Source organism: Mustela lutreola, chromosome 7, assembly GCF_030435805.1.
Source record: "Mustela lutreola isolate mMusLut2 chromosome 7, mMusLut2.pri, whole genome shotgun sequence".
In the NCBI taxonomy this organism is placed as follows: Eukaryota; Metazoa; Chordata; class Mammalia; order Carnivora; family Mustelidae; genus Mustela; species Mustela lutreola.
This window is the reverse complement of record NC_081296.1, coordinates 49,842,384-49,861,929: the sequence shown is the minus strand read 5'-3', so window position 1 is coordinate 49,861,929 and position 19,546 is coordinate 49,842,384. Positions and strand designations below refer to the sequence as shown.

The window sequence follows — 19,546 nt, the reverse complement described above, 5'->3', positions numbered from 1 at the left end:
AAAATTTGTAGGCCTTGCTTAAATTCTAGTATTAAGTAAAAACAGTATTTTTGAGACACTGGGAGGAAATTTAACAAAGACTGGGTATTAAATGGTATTACAGAATTATTGTTAATTCTGTTAGGTGTTAGGATAGATTTGCAGTTGTACAGATTCAGAAATCCTTTTTTTTTTTTAAGATTTTTATTTATTTGACAGACTGAGATCACAAGTAGGCAAGGAGGCAGGCAGAGAAAGAGGGGGAAGCAGGCTCCCTGCCAAGCAGAGAGCCCGAAGTGGGGCGATCCCAGGACCCTGAGACCATGATCTGAGCTAAAGGCAGAGGTTTAACCCACTGAACTACCCAGGTGCCCCCAGCTTCAGAAATTTAAAAAAAAAAAAACTTTTTATTTGTCAGAAAAACATACTGAAATACTTACAGATGAGATAATAGGCTCCCTGGAATTTGCTTTAAAATACTCCAGCAAAAAAGTAGAGGGGAGGGCCGGTGAGGCCAGATTCTGGCTACATTAACACTTGAATAACCAAGTCTGGTTATTCCATCAACAAAAGTTGTAAGCCCATTTTCTGGAATTTCAGGGATCTAGTAGCTGAACAATCTGGATTTCTTAAGAGTCAGCAGGCCTAGGGTCTAAGAAATATCTAAGCAGTAGCCCACGGCGTGTTAGGACTATCAACAAGCAACTTCATGGACAAAAATATGATTGGTCACTGGAAGGCATCAATGTCTCTCTCTCTCTCACACACACACACACACACACACACACACACACCCAGACCAAACCCCTCACAACAATGACTGTTAGCAGAAGAATGCCAGAGGGCAGGGTCCAGAGGCCAGGCAGAGGCAAAAGATGTTGGGCATTAATGGCAAGAAAGTTCTGTGTAGCAACAAGCCTCCCTCTATCCCAGCTCTGCCCACTAACCCTCCCCTTCTTCAGTAGGTACGGAAAACAACTTCCAGAAGCTTGCACTACAGGCATCACCCTTGATGGTCACAGGAGTGCATTCAGGAGTTTATCAGGTATTTCAAAATATGAAATGTGTGTGTGTGCCCATGTGTGGCCTGTATGTCTCCCCAGTAAATCAGTGAAGTGCACAGTGTCGGCATGAAGCTGGAAGGAGCAGGCAGCCTGTCATCACTGTCGGCCAGCCAGCAAGCCAGCGGTTCCAGCCCAGTTGTTGTTTTGATTACCAACCCTGAGCCTGGAAGGCTCCGAAGCATCTGGGACATGTATACAAGTGAAATCTTTCAGCCTCCTTTGAGAAAATGGGTCAGATTGTCAAACCTGATTGGAAATTTTTCTCTTAATTAAGCAAGCTCTGGCCAAGCCACGTCCTTCCCACTGTCTCCTTCGGTATTCCCACTTTAAAAGGGCAGGAGGCTCCTCCTCCCAATCCTACCACTGGCCTTTTAAATAACACCTTTTCTGAGTGCAGTAATAACAGACCCCCCACTTCACTGAGAGGTGGGCTAGTCCAAGGTCTTCTTATATCCGAAGATCTGTGGGAGGCTGGAAGGTTGCAGCCAGCAGATTCTTCTCTCATGAGCCCCACTTCTGCTCTGGTCAAGTCAGCTCTATTTGTTCTGCACTCTTGCTGCTGGCCGAGCATCACATGATAATGTAATAAACCAACAGAGCCCATCAACTGCTTAAAAAAAAAAAAAAAAGAAAAAGAAAGCTACTGTATGCTTAAGAAATGTATTTCTGAAAGTTAGTAGATGTGAGACCACCGTAAAATAATGAAAAGACAAAATCATGAAATTCTAAAAATAGTTCACCCTCAGATTGCTCCAGGATCGTCTTTATGTGGTATACATACAATGGAATACTATGCAGCCATCAAAAGAAATGAAATCTTGCCATTTGCAAGGATGTGGATGGAACTGGACAGTATTATGCTGAGCAGCGTAAGTCAATCAGAGAAAGACAATTATATGAGCTCTCTGATAGGAGGAGTTTGAGAGGCAAGGCAGGGGGTTTGGGATAGGGAGGAAAAATGGAAACAAGATGGGATGGGGAGGGAGACAAATCATAAGAGATTCTTAATCTTGCAAAACAAACTGGGGATTGCTGGGGGCTGGGGGTTAGGGAGAGGGTGGTTAGGTTTGGACAAAGGGGAGGGTATGTGCTATGGTGAGTATTGTGAAATGTATAAGTCCAATGATTCACAGATGTGTACCCCTGGGGCAAATAATACATTATATGATAATATAAACAATTTTAAAAATTCGCTCCTAGATGATGTAGTTTGTACAAGGAAAACAAATTAGAACCCCCAAGCAGGGGATCCGCACCAAGAAAAAAACTGGTCTTTCATCAAAAGATTAGCAAGTAAATGTATAAATTTGAAGTTTAAATGTAGGGTTTCACAGAGTTAGGTATCACAGATTCTTTTTTTTTTTTTTTTAAGCTTTGAGGGAGAGAGTGCATGCGCATGTGTGCGCAAGCTGGGGGGAGGGGCAGAGGGAGCGAGAGAAACCTGAAGCAAACTCCCCACTGAGCAGGGAGCCCAATGCGGGGCTTGATCCAGGGGCCCTGAGATCTTGACCTGAGCCTAAATCAAGAGTGAGCTGCTCAACTGATTGAGCCACACCCAAGTGCTCCTTCAATTCTGTACTTTAAATGTCTTTTTTGGATTATCCATAGTGTAAACCATGATGACAGAGGATTTCTACTATTAACAGCTGCTCTTTATTGAAAGTCAAACAGTTTCAGATGCTTTGCATGTTTAAGCAGGTTAATTAAATTTTGACAAAAGCCCATGGAAGAGAATATCCCATTTTATACATGGAATGTGAGGTTCAGTAACACTTATATTGCCCACAATCACAATCAATAACTTGAGTCTCGTCTGTGGTCTCCAGCGACCATGCTCTTAGCTACTCAACACTCTGGTCCCTCCAAGCTACCCTTTACTCAAAAGACATAATTTGTGATCAGAATTTCAGAATCTTGAGAAGAAGAATAAGATAATAAAAATACCCATGTAATGGTAAAAATTACCATGAGAGGCAATTTTTTAGAAATGCCCAGAAGCCATTGAATGAAAGAAGGGGAACTTAACACATTTGGGGGAGCAGGGTCTAGATTCAAACCTAGGTGTTCACAAAACCTCATTTCTGATATAAAAATTAAAGCCTTGTTCAAGTAATTTCAAAAGAGGAGTCCTAGAGATGGTCTGTAGTCTGGCAATAAGCATACAAGTAGGGGCGCCTGGGTGGCTCAGCAGGTTAAAGCCTCTGCCTTTGGCTCAGGTCATGATCCCAGGGTCCTGGGATCCAACCCCACGTCAGGCTCTCTGCTCAGCAGGGAGCCTACTTTCTCCTCTCTCTCTACCCGCCTCTCCACCTACTTGAGATCTCTGTCTGTCAAATAAATAAATAACACCTTTTTTAAAAAAAATAAGCATACAAGTATACAAGAGTCAGCCATGATTTTGGGAAAAGTGAACGGTTTCTCATCTGTCCCAGGGTTGCCACAGGGACAGGTCCACAGGCAGCCCCCACTTCTCTGAGCTGGTGTGATCATCTGAAAATGAGAGGACTCCTTCCTAGGAGAGTCACCACTCATAAATGAGGCACAAAGCAGTCAGGTGTTTACCCAGCAAGGAGTGAGGCTTGGAGGGGAGGGAGTGTGGAGAAGTAGAGCAGGGGCTGTGCCACCCATAGGACACCGGAACACCCAGATTTCCTGAGTCCAGCCTTCACGGTCAATCACCAAGTGACCAACAGAAACGTCTCAAATTTGCTATTACGTAAGTGGTCCCAGGACCGTTAGCATCAGCACCACCTGGGAACGTGTCAGAAGTGCCAAGCTTCAGGCTTCATCCCAGACCAGTGGAATGAGAGGCTCTGGAGGGAAGGCCCCGCCATGTAAACAAGCTCTCTAGAGGGTTCTGATGTATGAAGAGAACCATGAGCACAGTGGGCTGGAAACCCAATCCGGCGGGTTCAGACACACCTGAATTAGAAGCCAGACTCCAAGACGAACCTGTCTGGGACGGAGGTGAAGTCTGGGCTAACTGCAGTGACTATGTGGGAGGAAGGAAGCTTCTGTCGAGCTGGGAAACATGTAGGGTGGAAAGAAATGGAGAGTGAAGACGGCATGAAAGAAGCTCAGGAGTGAGTTTGAGGACCGGACCTCAGCCACACAGCAGTTCTGGGCTCCCGAACCAATCCCAGTGCCCTCTGGTCTAAGGACAAGAACCCACGCAGAGGCTCAGGGCCAGCTCGGGGCTAGATCAATTCCATCATGCCCGGAGTCTGAAAGCAGTCAGGGACGTAGGCACCAGCTTGAGGAGGCCACTGTTAGCGGGGATAGTGAAGGTGCCATCGGACAGTCAAAGTCTCCTCTGATGGGAGAGCCCTCTACTGTCAGGTGCACAGGACAGAAGCAAACAGTGAGGAAACTGGTGGGCAGCAGTGGTAAAGAACAGGAGGAAAGGCAGAGCTGATGAAAACACATGCTGAAATACTACCTCCATTCGTCTGAAAATACGACCTACGGCCACATTATTCTGAAGACGAACTCCAAGGGAGGAATGGGAGTTTGACTAAATGCCAAGAGAAAAACTGACTCAAGGCCTCCTGCTGTGGCAAAAGCTTTGCTTGTTGACAAGAGTATTATGTTGAGTTTGTGGTGAAAAAATTCCAAGTCCACTCTGAATTCTTCAACTGAGATTCCAAGATCAGGTTGCTCTCAGTAGAATACATCCAAGGCCCATGCCGACAGGACAAGGGACCACAGTCAGCAAGGCTGAGAGCGGTCCTCTGCCAACTCCCCACCTGCCTACACCCAACCACTGGGTCATCTCCCCCTGCAGCAAACAGAGCCATAAGCGCTGGTCTGAGCCCCAAGGCCTGTTAATTTTGCCTTTGCCAGAAGTTAGAGATCCAGCCCCCCTGAACACAAGCTGCTATCACCTCACACCAACTCCGTGCCATTGTTCTTTTTTCTTTTTCTTGGTAAAGATTTTATTTTTTTATTTTTGAGAGAGAGCACAAGAAGAGGAGAGGGTCAGAGAGAGAAGCAGACTCCCCATGGAACTGGGAACCCGAGCGGGACTCAATCCCAGGACTCTGGGACCATGATCTGAGCCGAAGGCAGTCGCCCAACCAACTGAGCCACCCAAGTGCCCCCATGCAACTGTTTTAAAAAATTTAATTGTGGAAGCATTGGAAATATATTATCCAATCTGCTGTATGATTGTTACCTGTTTTTAAAGAAACAGATTACAGATTGAGTTGACATCCCATACCATCTTTCTTCCTCTTCCTAACTGTACTCTCTTGTAGTTTCCATGCATATTTGATTACGTTCCTACTTCTTGTACCTATAAATGTATTGTTTCTCTCTGTATTTTTAAATTCAACAGATTCATTTTCTGAAATGTCTTGTTTCCTCTGTAAAGTACTTTGATGTTTTCAGACATTTAAGTCTGTACCCAACTAATAGACGTGAAATGCTGTACCCTTATTGATTTTGCATTTGGTTTACTTCTGAGGCTGAATATTTTTCCTTATCTTTGTAAGTCCGTTGAATTTCCTCTTCTCTAAAGTGCCTGTTGCTATCCTGGGTGATAATTTTCTTCTTCTTTTTTTTTGAGGGGCAGCATGCTAGCACTGCCACACATGCATATGGCCTGGGGAGGTTTGTGGAGAGGGAGAGAGGGAGAATCTTAAGCAGGCTCCAGGCCCAGTGCAGAACTGGAACTCACAACCCTAAGATCATGACCTGAGTTGAAATCAAGAGTCAGTCACTTAACTCAGGCACCCAGATCCCCTACCCCCTTTTCTTTCTTTTTAATAACTTCTGGATATTAGTTTGTTCTTTGTAGTATATGTTGCAAACATGCAAATTTCTTCTTCCACACTCTGGAGTTTCACTCTTAATTTGGTAATCTATTTTGTCTATTATTTTCATTTTAGTAGAGGTTTAGCAACCTTTAGAACTCTTATCACCCAGCATTAGTAATAGAGTATTTTATTTACTATAGCTTTATAAGAAACTGGGTATTTGTGTGAGTCCTTCAATTAGCCTTGGTCATTCTTGAGTCTTGACTAGTACATACTAATTTTATAACAGTTTTATAGAAATACACATATTAAGTTTTTATTTACTGAAGTATAACTAGCATGTAATATCCATTTACCTACAGATATACATCATGGTGATTTGGTATTTTTATACATTATAAAATGACCCCCACGATAAGACCATCAAAGTTATTATAGTATTATGGACTATGTTCACTATGCTGTACATTACATTCCCATGACCTATTTACTTAGCAACTGAAATTTTGTGTATCTTTAATCCCCTTCACTTATTCCAATTCAATAATTCCTCTTCTGGGTATTTAATGGAACAAAACAGGAATATCAATTCAAAGAGATATATGCACCTCTAAGTTCACTGCAGTATTTATCATAGCCAAGATACAAAAGCAACCAAAGTGCCCATCGACGAATGAACGGTTCAAGCAGATGGGATGTATAGGTATACAATGGAATATTATTCGGCCATAAAAACAGAATGAACTCTTGCTATTTGTAACAACATGGATGGATCTAAGGTATTATAACTAAGTTAGAGAGAGACAAATACCATATGATTTCACTTATATGTGGAATCAAAAAAACAAATACACACAAAAAACAACCAGATGCATAGATGCAGGAAACAAACTGCTGGTTACCAGAGAGGGGATGGGTTTGGGGGTAAGCAAAATCAGTTAAGGGGGTCAAGAGGTACATACACTTTTTAAGATTAGCTTTTCTCATTACTTGATATGTGGGATTTTGATTAGAATTGAACTGAATTTATAGACAAATCTGAATCGCTTTTGTGACCTTCAGCCTTTGTATATATTAACGTAACAAACCACTCCATTTATCCAGACCTTCACTTATACTCTTCTATAAACTTTCATCATTTTATTGGTTAGATCCTAGAGTTTTTTTAGATACCTCTATTCATTGGTAAATAATACTTTCTGTTGCAAAAGGTCTCTCCTTTTTAAACTTACATTTCTTTTTGTTGATTATGTATGGGAATACTATTTGCCATATATATTTTATATTTTATAATATAAAGTATTTTTATATTTTAACATATATTTATATTATACTATGTTTATAATATATAAAATACAATTTTATAATAGAAAATATTGCCATATATTTCTATTTTATATTTTTAAAAATATATATTTTTTATTTTCCAGTCCTGTAGGTGAGTCTGAATACTATTGTTCAGACCTAGGTGGCAATAAGCAGTTCTATATTTATCTTTTTTCCAGGGACCTTACTCTTACTAGCTTTGAGAAGATTCTCTGTACATTGAGTGGATTCTATATGCCTATAATCCTATCACCTGCAAAGAATGATACTTTCAGTTTTCTAATCTTGCCATTATTCATCTTTTTTCTTTCCTTATGTTGTATTTTACTTATGATCTGCCTCTCTGCACTAGAATGGAGGTTCCACGAGGGCAGAAATGTTTCCGTTTTTATACTGCTCCATCCCCACAAGGGATCTGCTCACAAGGCATCCCATAAATTGTTCCATAAATGTCACATCCCTAGAAGAAACCAGCTGTAACCCGCAGTTACATCTAAACACCCATCATGTTGGACTGTTAATGTTTTATTAACTTTGGGGAGGGCATCTCTATTCAGTTAAATGTTTTCCATAGTCTATATTCAGTTTTGGTATTTGATTCTGCTAGTTCCAAATTAAGGTGAGGAGGTTTTTCTAATTTTCTTTCTTTCTATTCTCTAAAATAAGTGGGGCCTATTTTCATTTGTTGTTTTGTGGGGTTTATTTTAAATTGATAAGGCAATTTCTTTCAAGATTAGAGATCTCAGATTTTCTCATCACCCATTTCGTGACTATTTTCAAATTTTTTGGCTTCAAGCTTTCATTTCAATCTCTTTATCTGAAGTTGTGCCCCGTTTTCATTATCTCTGTTTATTTTTTGCCTTTTTCTACTTTTGCTTTTTTCTCGATCAAACTTACCAGAGATTTACATATTAATTTTTCCAAAGCATCAGCTTTGGTTTGTGTTGAGTGTATGATTTCTATTTCATTACTTTCTATTGACTAAAATATTTTATTTTCATCTTGTACTACTTATCACTGAGGAAAAGTATGTTAAAACTATTCCACTAAAACTGCCTATTTGAAATTCTCCTTACACTGTATCTTTCCTTTAAATATTTTGAAGTAATATCAGATGCACAGAGGTTCATAATTTGTCATCCAGCAGATTAGTCATTCTATCTTTATGATGATCTTCTCTGTTTCTACTTAGGTTTTCTTTGTCTTACAGCCTATTTTGTGTGACATTAAATACAGCTTCTCCAATTTTTTTTTTAATTTATTTATTTTCAGAAAAACAGTATTCATTATTTTTTCACCACACCCAGTGCTCCATGCAATCCGTGCCCTCTATAATACCCACCACCTGGTACCCCAACCTCCCACTCCCCCTGCCACTTCAAACCCCTCAGATTGTTTTTCAGAGTCCATAGTCTCTCATGATTCACCTCCCCTTCCAATTTACCCCAACTCCCTTCTCCTCTCTAACACCCCTTGTCCTCCATGATATTAGTTATGCTCCACAAATAAGTGAAACCATATGATAATTGACTTTCTCTGCTTGACTTATTTCACTCAGGATAATCTCTTCCAGTCCTGTCCATGTTGCTACAAAAGTTGGGTATTCATCCTTTCTGATGGAGGCATAATACTCCATAGAGTATATGGACCACATCTTCCTTATCCATTCGTCCGTTGAAGGGCATCTTGGTTCTTTCCATAGTTTGGCGACCGTGGCCATTGCTGCTATAAACATTAGGGTACAGATGGCCCTTCTTTTCACGACATCTGTATCCTTGGGGTAAACACCCAGGAGTGCAATTGCAGGGTCATAGGGAAGCTCTATTTTTAATTTTTGAGGAATCTCCTCACTGTTCTCCAAAGAGGCTGCACCAACTTGCATTCCCACAAACAGTGTAAGAGGGTTCCCCTTTCTCCACATCCTCTCCAACACATGTTGTTTCCTGTTTTGTTAATTTTGGCCATTCTAACTGGTGTAAGGTGATATCTCAATGTGGTTTTAATTTGAATCTCCCTGAGGGCTAATGATGATGAACTAGTTTCCTGCAACATCATTTTCTACATGCCTTTAAAATTTTCTCTGTCCTTAAAATGTAAGGATGTCTTTTAGAAATAGTATAGAGCTGGACAATATGAGAACCTTTATTAATAGCTGGATTTAGGGGCTCTTGGGTGGCTCAGTTGGTTAAGCCTCTGCCTTCAGCTCAGGTCATGGTCCCAGGGTCCTGGGGCCAAGTCCCTTATCAGGCTCCCTGCTCGGTGGGGAGCCTGCTTCTCCCTCTCCCTCTGCTCCACTCATGGTCCATGCACACTCTTTCCCTCTCTCTTAAATAAAATGTTAAAAAGAAAAGTTGGATTTACTTTTATTTGCTATAATGCCTAATATTCAGAAGTCCTTCTCTTATTTGTACTTTCTATGCACCATATCTCTTCTGGCTTTGTTTCCACAATCCCCCCTGCTCAACTCCTATTGTATATATCACATTGTTTTAATATCCTCTCCACTCCTTCTCCCCAGCACCGGTTTGGAAGTTACACAATCTACTTCTGTTTTTTTAAGGTGCCAATCTTTCCCCCATATGTGACTCTGAAAAATCTCAAACACACAAAGGACTGAAAGAATTGTACAGTGAACACTTTATACCCATTGCCTGAAGCGGTCCTCAGTTTTATCGTGTATACTTGATTTAAGGTCTAAAGTTGATCAGTGCATCTAATCTTCTTTGATAATGGTAAGAGCCATAGAAGACTTTGATCACTTTTTTAAGTTTCCCACCATGTTTTTAAGGGACCTGCAGTTAGTCCCTATTTCAAGCGTTTCATTGTTGCTACTGTTTTGAGATTCTTTACATGTACCTTCTATTTTGCTGAATTCTTTGATCAATGTTGCTTCTTGCATCAAACCTTTGCCACCTTCCTTAAAATAATTCAGAGCAGTCTCCAGAGCCTGCACTGCAACTTTGGGAACCCTAATTAGACTACCCTGCATTCAAACCATAGTTAAAGGTTAGACCTTATTAAAATCAGAGTCAAGTTTCACCTCTGCCTAATAACAATTTCATGTGGATTTGCCAAATAGACTATAGTCTCAAAACCAGCAAGGAATCAGTGTATACTCTTGTATCTTCCCTGTACCTGACAAGAAAACATACATATGACATCTCCACAGAGTTCAAGAACACCAGGTGGCATTTTTTTCTGCAAGCATTTTCTTAACATAGAAGAGCATCAAGTATATCTTTGATTATTGGACTGTGCTGTGTGTATTTCGTGCTCCGATGAAATATCCCCTTTCTGGGACTCTTTTGCAGAGGACCTGAAGGAAAGCGTCATGTAGATAAAGCACATCGGACTAGATTTGGGAGAACTGGCTATTTTCTGGCTTCCAACTCTCCCTGGTTCTGTCTCTCTCACACCTGTTTTCTCCATACACAGAGCTGACAGTGGAGAGTTAAGAATACTCAAATCTCTGGGGTGCCTGGGTGGCTCAGCGGGTTAAGCCGCTGCCTTCGGCTCAGACCATGAACTCGGAGTCCTGGGATCGAGCCCCACATCAGGCTCTCTGCTCAGCAGGGAGCCTGCTTCCTCCTCTCTCTCTGCCTGCCTCTCTGCCTGCTTGTGATCTCTCTCAAATAAATAAATAAATAAAATCTTAAAAAAAAAAAAAAAGAATACTCAAATCTCTGAAAACTCTGGAAATCTTCCCTGGTCTCTACTCTGAAAACTCTGAAAATCTTCCCTGGTCTCTAATTTTCACTGTTCTAGATAAATCCTTTCACCCAGGTGGCACTGACTCCAGAAACCATTAAAGGGTCTGTAGAAGGGTGTGGAAGACCTCACAGAAATGTACACAGTAGGCAGACTTACAGCATAAGGGCTGTACAAATTTTCAAAAAACGTCAAAGAAAATACTCGCATATGCACCTCCAGAAGCTATGTGTAGGATGTTCTGGCCTGGTTCTGGGATGAGACTAACCTCCCTACTTCTTTTTTTCTTTCAACTCTGAACTCATTCCGGCGGAGAGTACATACGAAAGCGAGGCGGGGGGCGGGTACAACGAGGACAAACACAGCCCAGCCAGTCACCAGGGACAGCTCTGACATACTATCCCTGAACACACTCTGAATTTCCAACATGCAGTCAGGGAAATGTGACCCTGTCCTTTTGTTTTAATTAAGAGGATATGAATATCCTCAGGAAGTTTTACCTGTACAATAGACGCAATAAGGTATACAATTAAACATCTACAGAAAATGAAAATGCCTCATTACCTAGACTAGATTTAGTCTAATTAAAAAGCAAATCAAGTTCATAAGGAAAAATAATTGCCACAAGGCATAATAAGCTTCTTTTAATTTGCAATCTGAGTAAGGATACATATACCACTAGAGCCATGAGCTTCCTACTATAATCTCAGAAAAAAGGAAACTGACTGAGTACGATTGCATAACCTTGGCTGGCTACAATGGATTAAGACAAGAGGCATCTGTAGTGCGGCATAGGTATGCAGCATGACCTAGGCCCCCAAACTGCAGCAGATTCTGTAAGAGCAATACCAATGCTCTGATACTGTCTGGAATCCCCACGCAAGTCAGCCATCTGGGATGTCACAGGACAGAGAAAGATAAAGTTCCCACAGTTCCTGCAGGAAGGAAGCCAGACTAATTGGGAAGAGATGGGCCCGAGGATATGACTTACGTGGAGAATGCAGAACAAAGTCAGTGACAGAACATGTGTTCTCAGACACAAGGTCACTGCACAGTATCCTGTAGGCCAAAGCATCAGTTTTGGAAAGCCTCCTTCAGATTCATTAAACCCAAGGCTAGAGGGTTTTTGGGTAACCACTCAGTTTAGAACCATCACCATGTTGGCCAAGCACCTCTGCTACCAGGAAGAGGTCAGGCTTTTTCCTTACTCTAGGGCCTATGCTGGTCCCGATTACTTTCTACCCAAAGTGAAAGTAGGGTCAAGGGCCCTGTAAAGCACTTATGATATCCTCTCCCCTCAATACACTTGGACACAAGGCAGTCAGTGCCTTACTCAACACATCTCATGTTGGCATATCCTACAGAAAAGTGATGTCAGCTTCCAGCTGGCATTCAGCTCAGTCCCACTACCAAAGCTTCTTCTACAAGTTACACTCTAGGTCATAGCAGGATACCGAGCATGGCAAGACACTGCGTGTCTGCTGGGGGTCAGGTGGGGGGCGGAGGAGGGGGATCAGGCAAATGTTTCATCTGCCCTAAGAGGAAGCAGAAGAGAGAAAAGTCGGGGGAAACAGGTAAAGCAATGTTATCAGGGGAAGAAAGACACAAAACTCTTGGAAGAGCTGATCAAAACAGGGGACAAGATCACCCCAAACAAAAGCAGCCTGTGTGTGGCTGGGCCTGTCCTGGTACATATTTCTAGAAAATCCAGCCCTAATGCCCATGTTCTGTGAGGCCATGATGTATCTGTAGGGTTGCTTTCTCTTAAATCTCCAAGAACTGAACCCTCCCCCAAAACACCCCATCATTCTCTGCAAGAGAACCAGAGACCAGATGTAAGAAAGAGCGAAGGACTTAATGCATACCCCACCCTTTCAGAGCAATGAAGAATTCCTAAGATTGTAATACGGAACGTGAAGCTCTTTTATGTTCTTTTGTTCTAATATAGGAGAGTCTTGAAAAGAAATTAAAAATTATAAAATCTGGCCTAATATGAAGAAGGAATATTCTAATGGGAAGAGATTTCAGAAGATGGAGATCCTGAGTTCTTCAACTCCAGAGATATCCCAAGACAGATCAGACAAGGTCTTGGCAGAGTGCTATAAATTCTGTGGTCTCCATGGAATCACCTTCTGTCAGAACTTGGAGCAGTAACTGTTGCAGCCATTCTAACATTGAATTTCCAGGCCCCTTTGCTTTCTTCAAAGTCCATAAATCTGATCATATTCTCAACTGAGGCAAAGCTAACAACCTCACAAGTGATTGCAACTAGGATATGTATTTTACATAGCTGACTCAAAAATCATGAAAAGAACAGGAGAGTGGAAAAGAAGAAACAACCCAAAAGGTTACTTACTCTAAGAATCCAGGTTTGTGTTTATGTTCCACATGAGGTCCAAATTGTATCTGGGCTTGAAATCCTCCAAACTCACAAGCTTTCTCAAAGGAGACAGGGTGGGAGCCATTCAGGATATCATCCCGAGCCTGAAACACAAGAGGAAGCAAAAAGCATCAGGAGCTTGGGGGAACCACACAGGGATACATCCTGTGTCTGAGCACACACTCTCTCTTCGGGGCAAGGGGAGAGTGCCAGCCAAAGGGGACACACTCAGGACACTGCAGTTGACTGTTGCACAGTAAGATGAAGGCAGAAGGAAAACAAGTCCTTTCCCCAAACTGCCTATAGACAGAAAAAGTCAGCAGTACCCAGAGTATTAAACTAAAGCTTCAATGTCTAGGAAGGTAGAAGTGATCCTGAAAAACTAAGAGGCAAAGGGAAATCCTTAGGACTCCCCAAAACTTTTTATGTCCCTAAATCATTAAAGCTAACAGAAAAATTTCCTAGAGGTAAAATCAACCCAATCCCCATTCCAAGATAAAGGCCAATGGAAGGGAAGAGAGACGAACAGACAGTAACTCAATACTACAGCCATTTAAGGGAAATGGGCAAAACGTACAGTGTTAGAATCAGGAACTCACTGTGTCTGAAGTCCTTCTCCCAGTTCCCGATCCACCAATGCTGTTGCTATCTATCCTTCTTTTCTTTATCTAGTTCAAATAACCCCAGACTACTCTCCAGCAGATACTCTAAGCCTTCATCCAACAAGCATTTTCTTAGTGCCTGGCTACCTCCCTTCCTTCCACACCATTCTTATAACCACCAGCTCAGGGGTTAGCAAACTTCTACCATCAAAGACCAGAGAGTAAACATATTAGACTTTGTGGGTTATGTGGTCTCTGTCACAACTGAACTCTTCCACCAAAACATGAGAAAAGTCACAGACAGTAAGTAAACAGTTACATGATATGGAAAGGGCTTACCTAACAAACCTTTTCATTCATGCATACGAATGAGTTGTGTTCCAATAAAACTTTATTTACAAACACAGGCGATGCCGGAGCGGCATTTGGCTGACCCCTACATTATTTCTAAGAGTCCGTAAGTAGGTAAATAGGAGAGGAAAGGAAGGGAGGGAAGGAAAGGATCAAAGACAATAGATCAGGATTTTCTTGAGCTGAAAAAAGAAAAAGACTGGGGCCCATCTGGTGTGATGCCTACTTCTTACATATTGGGAAACTATAAACTCTGGAAAGTTAAATGACTTGTCTGAGTTTCAACAACAGGTTAATGGTGAAGACATAAAGGATTATGAAGAGACTCTTTCAGGAAATGAGAAATATGGATTTTCTGACCAATACTCACTTGCATCCTAGGACATCAGCTAAGAGAGGTTTAGTGCAGCGGTGAGCCCATTAATTGGCTCTGTGTCAGGCAAAGAGATAGTACAGGCCACCAAGTCCCAATCTGGGAAGCCAAAGAAAGACACTCCTTTCTTCACCGAACGTTGAGCTGTACCACAACCAAACTCGTGAGGAGCCCCTCAACAGCGCCCCCTGGAAACTGTGCATCGAAAACACCATGCAGCTCACTGCAAGCCACTGCCCAGAGCTTCCTGACTTCTCACCACCCTCCGTGAGCATTAAATGCTGTACCTGAACATAAAGCAAGTTCAGCTGCACAGGGTCTCTTGAGTCCACATTCTGATCTGAGTAGAAGAACTTCCGTCTAAGTAGCAATGTTTCGTGTTCATCTACTCCTTGTTCTCTGAATGTTCGGCTGTGATCCAGCCAATTTACTGCAACACAACAAGACAGATGAAAGAATTGTATTCATTCTTCCTCTTGTTTGAAGGGATTTATCAAAAGAGAAGCGGATTTCTGGAACGCTGATATTCAGTTAGTTACTTATATCAGAACTGTTCTTTTTGACTTTGCAAAATTATTTCATACATACCATCGTGTACCATGGGACCCACCAAAAAACAACTGAGAGAAAATTCCCAGGCATTCCTGAAGTTTGTTAGAGCCCCACAGTCAATTTATAACATGGTGGGAGGGGTAATAAAAATCAATGCTTTAGGTCAAGGCAACCAAGTTAGCATTTTCCTTTAAGTTTCCTTTAAGTTCAGTTGCATTAAGTGAAATAATTTATAAACTCAGCACAATGAGTTACCTTCACCTGTAAGCTGAAAAGAGAAGGAACATAAAAGTAATTGGTTGGGGGGGCAGTGGGGGTTGGGGGGAGTAGGACAGGACACTAAGGGATCAGGGATGGTAGAGCCCTGCCTGTGGCCCAGCGTGGATCTCACTCAGAAAACACTCACCTGTTACCTGGTGCATGGGAATGCAGTGCTCCTCTATCCTTTCCATAGCTCTACATTCCCACACTCCTCCCTGGGCTTAGCACACACATTGTGTGTAAGTAAGTATTACAAGCCTCACTGGGCTCTAAGCAACTTCAGCACAGGGAGTTTGTGGGAGTGATCTCATCTCCCATGGTACCTGGGAGAGTATCATGCACATTATAAAAATACTTGCGATTTGTCTACCATTGTCTCACTTGGAAAGAAGTATGTAACTGGAAATCAAATGAGGCAGAGAGGGAAAAAAAATGAAGAAAGGGTCAGAGGAAATGAAAGCCTCACCAAAGATCAATAAACATAATGACAATGATGACATCTTTCCAATGCAGCAGCAAAAACAATGAAAGAAAGAAGTCTGGGAAGGTCTTTATAACCAGGGATGAAGTAAGATCCTTGAAGGGATGGGGGGACGCTGGGCAACCGAATGCACATGGCGTACTTTGGGGACACACGGGGTGTAGATAAGGGCTCTTTCGAATATTAACTGTGTGGTCACAGAAGGGGACTTTCCTATAATTGGCATTTTATAACCTCTAGGGAAACAATGGATCTAGGCAATGAACACTGATGGCTGTTCACATCACAAAAAAAGAGACAACCAAACACAGCTTTCTGACAGAAGTACACAAGACCTCATAAGGAGGAGTCTTTACTTAAAAAATAGACACATACACATGAATCTGAGCAAGTTTCCAGATCTCAGGAATTAAAAGAGACAGAGCTAGAGGACACCACAATCAACAAAATCCAGACTATAGAAAACTCCATACAAATAACAATCTGTTTCTTCTTCCCAGACATTCCGAGGGGGGCGGTAGGGGGAGAAATGGAGGGAAAGTCTAAGACAAAAACAGTTAAGCATCATATCATCCAACCTTATTTGGACCCTAGTTTAAATGATTACTAGCTTTTTAGAAGACAATGCGAACATTATTTGTCTATTGACATTAAGAGATTACTTTTTTTCAGTATGAAATAGGACTATGGTTTGTTTTTTGTCTTAAAAGTCTTTTAGTGCCATAGACCAACAGCCAACCGAAAACTCCTGCCCGGGGTTCATGTAGGTGAAGGGAGGGGAGTGTGGTCCAGCCACACCTGCACCCCGCCCGCCCGCCCTCCCTTCTGACACTCACGGTCATCATCCGTGTGGAGCTTGGCCTTCAGCTTCTCCATCTTCCTCTCGTCTCGCAATAGCGTCCTGTCCTTTTTTAGCGTCCCTGTCCCTTCCTCTTTCTTTTCTTCAATCGTTTCTTGGATTAAAGAATACTCCTCATAATTTGTTATTCCTAAAAATATAAATTACGTTATGACCAGTGATGCTGCTGCTGTCTCTCCTTCCAGTGGGCGGGGGAGGGCAGAGATACTCCATGGGTCCCTGGTAGCACAGGATGGAAAGAGGCTTTACAAAGGTGAAGGTCAGGGGGCCACCCAGGGAGCACAAATCCAACAACTCTGGCCAAAAACAGGGTTTCTCAGCTAAACTAAGCTATGTTTAAAATGTCACATTCAATTCTCCTAATTTTCGAGAAACAAGCACAGAGTAGAGATCATGCAGAACAAGGCAAGACAGGGTCAAAGCAGAAGTGGTTGGAGCAACTGGTCTTCCCTCTCATGGACAGAAGACTAAGAGAGGCCAGGATATTCTCTCCAAATATCTGAAGGGCGTCATGCAGAAAGGAGACAGGCTTGTCCTCAGAGGATATGAACAGAAGATACAAGAAGAAAAGCTGTGTAGTAATCTACTGCCCAGCTTGTCCCTATCAGTCTTCAAGGAAATAGTGGATGTCACTGGTACTTAGACAGCCACACACAGGAAACTGAATTACAGGATTCCAAACGTATTTTCAATTAAAAAATTGCTTTGTGGGGGTGCCTGGGTGGTGATTCGTCATTTTGGCTCAGGTCATGCTCTCAGGGTCCTGAGCTCCAGCTCTGCCTCAGGCTCCACACTCAGTGGGGGGTCTGCTTGAGCCCCTCTCTGTTCTTCTGCTCCTCCCCTGCTTGTGCTTGCTCTCACATGCCTGTGCATGCATGCTCTCTCTCTAAAGCAAAGTAAATAAAATCTTAAAAAAAAAAATTCCTTTGGCTTTTGAAAGGGAAATAAAATCTCTCAACTTCGACTCAGTGAAAGTTTCGTGTGTTTACAATGCCTGTTAGTGGGTTTGTACTATCCAGGGAATAGCAACCCTGTCTTAGGTTTGGACAGAAATCAGTGGCTAGGACACATTTGGAATTGGCAGGTCACCAAATGGGGGTAAAAAAAAAGAACAGGTGCGTAATGAACAAAATGAAAACTGGAACCTCGGCACGGGAATGCTCACCTATCCTGCTGCAAATAGTAACCAGGAGTTCCCCAACGGTCTTGGAGTCGTCCACCATGACGGTTTTCACGGATCCATCCAGCATCCGGATTTTCTGAGGTCTCTGTTTCTTTTTATATTCCAAAATATCCTAGAGCAAAACCCCACAAACTTTTCACTGACTTGTTTAATCAGGTAACCAATCTGGACACTTTTCTTTAAAAAAAATGCATTTGCCCTAGCACGCTGATTTCCTCCTTCAGTTTTCATGAGATTTTTGGCTACTACAACAGAAACCCCAGTGCAAAATAATTGCTTCCAACAAGCTTTCTTAAAATCTGATGGTGAAACTGACCCCCAGCAAGTACTGTTTATAGCTTACAATTCCTGAAAACTAACCTCTGTAAACTTAAAAGTACCTTATGCCTTCCTGAAGGTCTGTGGATGATTTGCTTTGAGGAGAATTAGTGGAAGGAAAATCCTACTTACCTCTGAAAAAGACAGTAGTGTGCTTCTCCAATTATCTTATGGTTGCAAGCAATTTTTAATATAGATGTCATGAAGAAATAAATAATACCCCCCTTAATTCTTTCGAGTGGTGGGATGCCACAAAAGTGGTTTTTGCAGCAATGGCAAGATCAAACAGGGGTAGGTTTGGAGGTTACTTGTAAATAGATTTTTTTTAACTACATTTAACAATAGATTTACAAATGGAAAATTAATTGGTACTGCATAATTCACTCTCACCTGAAGGATTATTGATCAATTGGATATGTGCACTCCACACACTAAAGCCCAGTACCTTTGAGGTTCAGCTGAACAGAATACATAACACTTTTTTACTCAACACTTGTAATTCCAAACAAAGCCATTTTTTTGTTGTCGCTGATTGTTATCATGCTTTGATCTCATATAGAATTTCTTCTACAAACACAAAAACTGAATAATATTCGATCTCTGACTACCTCCAGGATCTTTTTGTTTTCCCTCCAATCTACCCTTACTTTTTATCATTAGTCACCAGGATACTTCCTATATCCTTACAGAAGGATGCTACACCTTATTCCCTAGCTACCAAGCACAACCATGGCATGTGTAAAAAGTCAAGCACGCTAACCCCAAGCCCCTTTAATTACTCTGTGGAGTTTCAAGAATTTGGAGCGCCGGTATTTCCTATTACTACCTGGGCAGCCCTTACAAAGTCAACTACGACAAAACTAGGAATAAGTTCCCCTTGGAGCAAAACAGACAGTTGGGTCTCCCTTTTTCTCTGAGGCGAAAGAGTATGTTGGCTTCTAGAGAAGGCCCACAGACAAAGCGACAAAACAAAAACAGGAACAAAACAACAAAAACGACATCTACAACATACCCCATTTCGCAACATGTAGTAATCCAGTGTTCGGCCTGCTTCCAGCCAAATTCCTTTCCTGGGGTCTTCATCCGAGAGAAACAGCCCATAATCAGAAGCTGGGAGATAAAGAGAAGAGAGGGTAAAAGACAAAGAGCCGCTGAAGCCATCACTGACTTCCAAACCTGAGTCTGCCGACTTGGCAGGATGGGAGCGTTCGCCTGCACCAGACAGGTTTCGTTTTGACAACACCAACAAGCCACGGGGCTAAAGCAGAAGAGGAGGAACGAGGCCAGAGCTGTAACATCAACACCCACAGGAAAGGTTCTCGATTCTTAAAACCAGTGGGCAGTAACTGTGT

At 42.0% G+C, this 19,546-nt stretch overlaps 1 protein-coding gene across 5 annotated transcripts in view; it reads right to left on the bottom strand.

Moving 5' to 3' along the window:
• Positions 1-19,546, bottom strand: part of TLN2 (talin 2) — a 424,752-nt gene that overhangs the window by 180,860 nt on the left and 224,346 nt on the right. For all 5 annotated transcript variants that reach the window (XR_009355411.1, XM_059180687.1, XM_059180690.1 and 2 more), the window contains 5 exons: positions 19,207-19,304; positions 17,859-17,988; positions 16,671-16,823; positions 14,828-14,970; positions 13,191-13,318 (listed from right to left, as the gene is read on the bottom strand). Coding sequence is in view for 4 of the 5 variants with exons in the window: in XM_059180687.1 (XP_059036670.1) it covers positions 13,191-13,318; positions 14,828-14,970; positions 16,671-16,823; positions 17,859-17,988; positions 19,207-19,304 (652 nt within the window). In the remaining variant the exon portion in view is untranslated. The remainder of the gene's footprint in view (positions 1-13,190; positions 13,319-14,827; positions 14,971-16,670; positions 16,824-17,858; positions 17,989-19,206; positions 19,305-19,546) is intronic.